At 41.3% G+C, this 8,626-nt stretch overlaps 1 protein-coding gene across 1 annotated transcript; it reads left to right on the top strand.

Annotated features, from left to right (window-relative positions):
- Positions 1–2,628: 2,628 nt before the first annotated feature.
- On the top strand, positions 2,629–8,371 carry bag3 (BCL2 associated athanogene 3). Its single transcript, XM_033613487.2, has 4 exons — positions 2,629–2,924; positions 5,403–5,738; positions 5,838–6,191; positions 6,302–8,371. The coding sequence occupies exons 1-4, from the start codon at positions 2,724–2,726 to the stop codon at positions 7,148–7,150; spliced, it is 1,740 nt and encodes a 579-aa protein (XP_033469378.1). The 5' UTR covers positions 2,629–2,723; the 3' UTR covers positions 7,151–8,371.
- Positions 8,372–8,626: the final 255 nt, after the last annotated feature.

Genomic DNA, 8,626 nt, shown 5'->3' with positions numbered 1-8,626 from the left:
GTGGGAATGATGTATTTCTTAAATATAGCTCATGTTTTTAGAGGCCATTAGTTAATTAATAACAACAAAACCCCAACGGCGAACACATTCTGTATTTAACTCATCACATTAGGCAACGACCGGAGGCCATTTGCGTAAGAGACTTTTATTTTGAAGTGGAATGCGATGGTGCGCTTGTCTTAGTCACCTGTGTTCCACGGTTCATGGCAGTGTCTCGAACCACGGAGACCTTTCTGGATCTTATATCAGGAATCAGTGAGAAGACTCCAGTGGGAGCAGGATTTAAATTACACGTTCCTAATTTGATTTGATTAACAGATAGTTTCCTATAGCAGTGTTGATCTAACTGTACAAAACGTTTATTAAAGTGCATTGAGTACTGACTAATGCAGTGATACTGAACTTATGGCATGAGGAACAAATCTGGCCCTCCAAACGGTGCTTGGTGGCCCACCAACTTGTTTCTAATAAACAATATAATACTTTGATTCATTCTGGGGATTTTTTTTGTACTTCAATGTAATAGAAATGTACCAGAGTGAATAAAAAAGCATCTAGATAGAGCCTGTTTATAAAAAAATAAAAAATAAAAATAGGTATGCCCCAAATGTCCTCAAGTCCTTGAAACGCCTCTGCATAGACCTGACCTGTACTGGCTTTGCCTATTTTTTTTGTTAATCTGATAAATATTATTAATGTTTGTGTATTGCTGGCCCATGACCTCCTGTCACTTTGCAAAGTTTGGCCCCTGGGCAAAACAAATTGAGTGTCCCTGGACTAATGTGTCAAAAGGATGATAAATTGATTTGAGAACATGAGCTAATCTGTATTTAAAATGTGACTAGTCAATTGTGCATAACCAAACAGGTTGTCCATTTACATATAAACAAACAATTAATAAATTAATTATATAAATTTAGGTGGAAATATAGGCCTAAACTTCCAGTATCTAAGTCCCCTTGTCCCTTTCCACCATCAGCTATCAACTAAAGGCAAAACTACAGCAATTATGATCATCAGTAAAGAATAACAGGAATAAGGAAAAATAAATATGTGAATAGGCCTTCTCATTTAAAAAAATAAATAAACAGGCATTTCCACACACAAAACCAGAAACTCTCTGTTTTTGATATTATCACTTGGGGGCGCCAAAGACAGGAACTTTGACACTCTTGAATGAGTGTTTGGCAGGTACTATTATTTCAAAGTAATTTTATTAAAGGGCCAACAGGTGAGATTTTTCCCGAGTCCTTAAACTGTCAAATTTCCCTTAAAAATAGAGTTTCACTTTGTCTCTGTTACCATCCAGGCTTTGTGGCTTCACTTTGTATTGAGCAACACTGAGGTCTATACTTCATCAGTAGCCATTTCCTGACCACCACCTACCCACTGAGATGAGTGGCAGGACGGGTGGTGGATGGTGACCAGGCAGGTACATATCCATTCAGTACTGCATGGTTGATAGGTTTGCAAAAGTCACAGATGGCCCCTTGATACTAGCATGCAAATATTCTGCAAACATGTCATGAAATATTCTGGAAACAGCATCATCACTGATAAGCATTGTCAATGTGATTTATCACTGTATTAATGAGTCCACTGTCTACAGGCATCAATTATTGTGGCACATACAAATAAACAATGAAGGGTTGAAAGGAAGATTTTCCCCTCGCCAAACAAAATCTCTGAAAGAAATGTGTCTGTCACACATACACTGGGATTCAAGAGAGGGGCTACAGTTTGCTCATTTAGTTCGGCTATTTCATGATTCATTTGAATCTCCTGTATTGTGTCACGACAATATAATAATATAAATAAGTCCCTTTAATATTAGTGATGAAAAATGTTTATAGAGCTGACTTATCCACACACTCCTGTATGTTGGAATTTTTAAAGAGAATATCTATGCTGATAATACATACAAACACCCATCTACAGGAATTGGCTCCACATGTAGCCTAATGTAATGCAGGTTTTGTTATTGTCAATCTGCACACATCAGGTGTCCAAAAATACAGAAATCATCTGTCTATAACTGCAATCTCTGCATCTATAAAAAAAATCCATGCACTGATTTCAGACCGTCTCCATCCAAGTGAGGATGAGTTTTTTTGACATTTACTAGTATTTCCCTTAGTATGAGGCTAGATTGGAGTAGTCCAGTGATTAAAGAAGATCTGTCATTAGAGGTGTCACTGTGCCCACACTGTTATCACACCACCACTGTTACGTAATTGTGTACCAAATTCAAGCAAAGCCAGACTGAGATCCCTTGGACAAGATTTATAATGTGGGAGTCAGAGTACATCTATTTGGGGAAAGCTTTTGTTATGAAAAAGCTCGGGATTCCCTTGACTTATACACAGAAATCTGTTTTCGAGCAGGGGTGCGGGGACGCATAGGGGTCAGTGAAGGGTGCTCCAGGGTGTCCCAGGAATAATAAGATCCAGCAGGAGACAATATGACCAGCAGCCACTCTCTCTACAGCTGCAGCGAATATCCGCCCGAGTGCGGCTCCCTGGGAAAAAATGTAATGCAGATCAGATTCAGAGGTTTACTTTGTGTCTATGTTGGGGGGTCTGCGACATAGCGGGTTTGGGAACCCATGCCACAGTATCCAGCGCTGTCCGCCCCCAACATTAACCCGGCTATTTCGAGAAACTTCCAGCCCACTTTTACACGTCACTTCAAGGAATCTTTAAAGCGTCCGTCGCCTGTATAAAATGTTTCAGTACTCGACAGCCAGCAGCAACATGAACGGCATGAAGACACAGTCGCCGATAATGACAATGGCCAACAATGACAACGACCCTCTCCCCCTCGGCTGGGAAGTCAAAATTGACCCTCAGACTGGGTGGCCCTTCTTTGTGGATCACAATAACCGCACGACAACCTGGAATGACCCGCGACACGACACGAAAAAGGTAACGTATGAGAGCGGCGGAATAAAGTTGGGTAGTCGATGTCAACGGCTAACGGCTGTAAAACTCTTAAATGGCTATTTTTTTATGTGTCGAGCAACGTCGGTAACAGCGCGTGTACTGTTGCGCTGTTAAAGAAAAGCGTTATGCTACATCACTGTAATATTAATCTTGTTGACTGTAGGCCTTGTTTGGCACCGTCACCTCCCCCTCACAGACAGCTCATAAGCCTATTATAACGGGTGATCAACCTCGTTATGTTCCCGTGTCATGATCTAACACTATTATTACCCGATGACTCACTATGCAGTATGTAAAGGCTACCTATGATGGGCTTCCAGTATTTTAATAACGTGTCTTTCACGGTGGCAAACACTGCGACGTCCAGCTCATATTAAACTTTTTCCCTTACAAGGATTGAGGCTGGTCCAGTTCACTTTGGCCTGTAGAGTATTAACTGAATGATAGAGGCGCTGGCTGCCACAGCATGTCATGTTCAACTGTGTTTAATACATGTTGTGAAAGCACACAGGTCTGCAGAGACAACCCGTGGGCTGAAGTTAACCTCACAGGCTTCCACAGTTGGTAATCTTTAGCCTCGTAGACAGACACTGTTGTCCAAAGTTAGTGTCCCGAAGAATCTGCTAGAAAGACACAGCTGTCAGAGGATAAAATTGGTGCAATGGTGCTGGCAGTGTGCAGTGTCCCACACTGAAATGGCAGAGGGCAAAGGGTCGTTCACAGCTACTTCATAACTTTTGTCCCACAGGGAGCATGCCACTGGCTTACGTATGAATGCAGTTTTTGCTCTGTGGTTAGTTGTTTTTAATTACCAGAGGTAGAACTACAATCACTTTTCAGATGCATCATTGACAGAGTGCTGAACTATCAGTAGACCTGTTGCTTGTACCTCTCCATAGCTGTCACTGGCAGGTGTCTAGTCACCATTGTGAGAATGATAAAATAGACTTTTTCTAACTTGGCGACTGGAAATTTGCAACATTATTCCTGATGAGTCTCACTGTCAAACATCCAGCAGCGTGTTGATAGTGCCAGTGTTGTACTTAGTGAGATATTGTGCTATTTTTATTTCCTGCAACAGCAAGTCCCCAGCAAGGACTTACTTTTAGTTTTTTAAGCAAACAAATGTATTCTTGGTTTATTTATGTTCTTTTTCACGAGACTAGACCAGAACAGGCGTGGTCAAAAATGACTGACAAGGAAGATATACACTGTCATTCATGTGAATGCAAAAATAATACTAATATTGACTCTTTTGTCTTTGTGAAGTTTGTCAAAGGTTGGAGCATAGACAGTTCTCTCTTTATGTATGACACAATGATCATTAGCTAATGAAATATTAGCTTTGAGGGCGTGCCAAACTATTGTGAGCAGGATCATTTAGCCAGGTGAATGATGTCACCCAGATTGTGGAGCAAAATATCACAGCCACTGTCTGACTGGATGTTAGCTTAAGTCCATATTAATCAGACAAGTCAATTTTATTTATTAAATCCTCAAAGAGGTGATACATTTGGCATCCCTCTGTGGAAATGTCACATTTTAACCTATAACCTTTGCAGTAATCTCAGGACTGAGAGAACTTTCCTATGACAAATACCTCCAAAAACGTCTTTTGCGTGTATTATTATGTCCGTGGTAAGTTTTTGCAGAGAACATGTTTGGCTGCACATATGCATATACGTATGTTGGATTTATTAAGGTTCACTTGCAGTTTTGGATGTACTTAATTTAAATGTAAATCTCTTAGTGGAGGAGTGCCTATGCAAATCACTAGATGAAAGGGATGTTACAGCTTTTCTCAACTACGTGAGAGAAGCTTGGTTAAAAATACTCTAGCATTTTGTTAGTTTTAAAAGTTTTTATAGCTTCCGATTTAGCAAAACATGCCAGTCACCTGGAAAAAAATTTGATAATATCATAACAATTAATAATTGACTTAGGTTTGAGGATCATAATGTCAACTGTCTAATTTTTTTTTTTTTTTTTTTTTTGACATTTTTATTGAGTTTTCACAGATACATCAACAGTACAAACACATTGACAAAGAAGTGATACAGTACAATACACAAACCAATTAAAAATGTAAAGTAACAATAATTGGTTGTCTGGTACTGTTTTACTATTGAAATAAGGGTCTTCAAATTAGGCATTCTTTCAGCGGGTGTCAAGTCTCATGTAAATGTTCCATTTTTTTCCCAGTTCTTTTTCAATGTATTCTCCTTAAATCTGAATTCTTTAATATTTTTAATATAAGTAGAGAAACCAGCATCAGTGTTGCCTATAATGTTAATATAAAGGTATTTAAGTGCTAGTAGAGTAGTAATTAAGTTGCTTTCCTTTGCTGGATCTTGTAATAGAAACAAATGAAAAGATTCTTGGTGTTAACTGCTGTAAAGGTATCATTACTGGTGATTTCACATTTTAAATTTTATCTACATACTGCTGGCTGTGTTTCAGGTCAGAGAAGTGTCAGCAAATGGACCCAACATACCACCAGAACCAAGCCCTCAGGAGACACAGAAAACCTTTGTGAGGGAGATGAAACACCCTATTTTGCGCCCAGGATATGTTCCTATCCCAGTCTTCCACGAGGGCGCCGAACTGAGGCAGCAACAGCATCCATGTTATTCCTACATCCAGCCAACCACTGCACAGAATATCCGGTCAGACGGGCGCACACCTTCCCCAACATTAGGGCTCCACTGCAGGCCCAGATCACCTTTACATGGATCCTCGGATAGTTGCTCTGCTGAGCCTATAAAGGCCAGCTCGCCTGTTACACAGACAGCAGAGGTGGGATTTGAGTATGCATGCTGCAATACTGTCTCATTTGTATGCACAAAAATGACCAAATACTGAATTTTCACTGTTTTAATTTGATATATTTTCAAGGTTTACACTGCCCCGCATCATCACCAACCCCAACGGCCCAGCAGCACTGGTCTTCAAGCAGGTTACATCCCCATCCCGGTGATCCATGAGGGTGGAGGAGGCCAAACACAAACACAGGCTCAGTTAAATCCTTCTGTCTACTCTCAGCGCACCCCCTACTCAGAGCACCAGCAGCCCTACCATCGCCTTCAGACCGACGAATGGCCTGGCTACTCTGCGGCAATGCAGCCTCCCCGGGAAAGAGCTTCTCCGATACTGCTTCCCCAGCATCGTGATGCTTCGTCTATTCACCTCCAACCTCATATTAGAAGCCAGTCACCTATTGTAACACAGGTGCTTGGAGAAAGGCCACAGGTAATTTATTTTTGTGTTTTTTCACTTGGATTTTTCTTGGTTCAGAAATGTTTGATTTTCATGTCAGTATGTGTTGACCTACATTGTGACGACTTCTTTTTACTTCTAAGGCTCAGCAGCATGTCCTCACAAGAGACCCGCCCCAGAAAATGGAGCAGGAGCAACAAAGCACTCAGCAGAAACCCGAGATCACGCAGCTCCCCCAGCCAATGCACACAGAAGCTGACATCCCAAAGCCTCAACAACCTCAACCCTTCCAACAGCCTCCACCTCAGCAACCTCAACCGTTGCAACAGCCTGCACCTCAGCAACCTCAGCAGTTCCAGCAACCTCAGCAGTTTCAGCAGCCACAGCAGTTTCAGCAGCCACAGCAGTTTCAGCAGGCACCACCTCCAACATCTCCACAGTCTCAGCATCCTGAACAGTTACTGCAGTCGCAGCAACAGTTCCAGCAGCCCCAGAAACCTGAGCAACCACAACAACATACTGCAGATATCACGGTTCAAATACCTCCAAAACCTGAGGCCCAGGACATGGCACCTGTTCCCCCAGAGGTCCCACCTGCAAAGGTTGAGGCTGAACAGGCTGCTCAGTGCCCAGTTCACCCAGGCTTGGCTAAGGTGCAGCAGATAGTTGAACGGGTTGCTAAACTGGAGCACGAGGTGAAATGTTTTGATGGAAAGAAGAATGATAAGAAATATTTGTTACTCGAGGAGCTGCTGACCAAAGAGCTCTTAGCACTGGACTCGGTTGACCCAGAGGGTCGTGCAGATGTACGGCAGGCAAGACGGGATGGAGTCCGTCGTGTTCAGACCATACTGGAAGAACTGGAGCAACTGGAGGAGCAGCCAGCCAGGCCTGCCAGCCAGGCTTCGATGGAGGGAGACAACCAGACGCAGAAAGGAGAGCCCAGAATGATCACCACGGAGAATGTTGAGCTGGCAAAGGAGATATCATAATGACTTCACACTTCATAATCAAGAGGAGAGCAGGATAACCTGCTGTATATTTGACAGTGAACAAGTCTGCTCTGGCTAACTCCTCCTCCTCTATCTACAGCATTTGTGGAAGTTGCATGCATTGATTAACAGTGTTGGTATTTCCTGCCATTCAGCACATAATTGATGGTAGCTCAGTGCAATCATGTTTTTCAAGCCAATGTTGTTGCCTTCTATGTTGTGCCAATGTCTTCATAATAAGACAGCTGTCATGATCAAGGTGTTGACAACAATTTCTAGTCACATTAAAGTTTGAATAAGAGGCCTTTATCAATAAATGGAAGAAAAGTAGAAGTATTTTCTTAAGAAATATGTGTGGTTGCCTTTTGTCTTGATCAAATATTGTATGAAGCTTTTCTTAATCCAGCCAGTGGATCAGTTAGTACATGAGTGCAAACATTGGGGCTTTAAAGCAGAACTCACTGCAAAACTCAGTCAACAGAGAAGCATTTTCCCCTTTATAGCCACATGGCCATGTTGGAGCTGCTTTGTCACAGAACACAGTGAATATGTTTATTAGATGCTGCTTTTTGGTGCATTACTGATTTTGCTGTCTTTGCACTTTGCCATCATTGAAATGTATCATGCTGAACAATCAGCGGCACTTCATTTGAAATATATAAGTTACACAAGTTTTGATTGACGTGTTTGTATGTGCATTGGTTTACTTGTTATCTCAAAACATTATATCAGTATTTATATCATTATATAGTATTTTGGTACATTTATGAATGTGTAATGACAAATGGAGGTGAGATGTGGATCTTTCTCAAGATGTCAGACAATCAGCACCTGGTGCTAATGAGGAATCACAGTTGTCAGAATGTATAACTACCACAGCCACAATCTGTAACAACACTAACCCAAAAAACGTCCTGAAAGCCTTACAGATGCCTACTGTGAGACAGTGCCCAATTCTTTAAGAGATGGAGTGCAAGAACACTTCAATCCGTCTTTTAGATAGGTCCAAAATTACTTTCGAGATAACCCTGCTGTTTGTGTCATAATTTGTCTCTATAATACGATCATTAACCATCTGTAAGGTCGGGCCACTGCCTAACACACCTTTACAAATTATGGATTGTGGTTTTTTGTTGATCACTGTTTATGAGTAGCAGGATGATGCATTGTTGAAAACAAGTCACGTTGGTATGTTTGAAAATAAAATGTATTTGACATGGATCTTGACTGATATTTGGGTTCCCTCACATTCTGCTAAGTATTTTTTTATATAGGATCATGTTAGTAGTCCTTAGTTGTTTTCAGAGCATAAGGAATGATGTTTGCTTTAACTGTGTATATGCAGTAGACCTAATACTGAATTTAAAGTATGTTTACTCCCTGCCAAAATAATTCATATTTTAATAATGTATGAGTATGCGTGTGCTCCACATTTGGATCTGAAGATATGTCCCTGACCCAGTCTTCAGCTGTCTG

This window comes from Epinephelus lanceolatus, chromosome 17 (genome assembly GCF_041903045.1).
Source record: "Epinephelus lanceolatus isolate andai-2023 chromosome 17, ASM4190304v1, whole genome shotgun sequence".
Lineage (NCBI taxonomy): Eukaryota > Metazoa > Chordata > Actinopteri > Perciformes > Serranidae > Epinephelus > Epinephelus lanceolatus.
This window is presented reverse-complemented; position numbering and strand designations above follow the sequence as displayed.

Coding starts and splice junctions, on each gene's coding strand:
- bag3 (XM_033613487.2), top strand. CDS start 2,724: ATGTTTCAGTACTCGACAGCCAGCAGCAACATGAACGGCATGAAGACA. Junction 2,925..5,402: donor CGCGACACGACACGAAAAAG/GTAACGTATGAG, acceptor GCTGTGTTTCAG/GTCAGAGAAGTGTCAGCAAA. Junction 6,192..6,301: donor TGCTTGGAGAAAGGCCACAG/GTAATTTATTTT, acceptor TTTACTTCTAAG/GCTCAGCAGCATGTCCTCAC.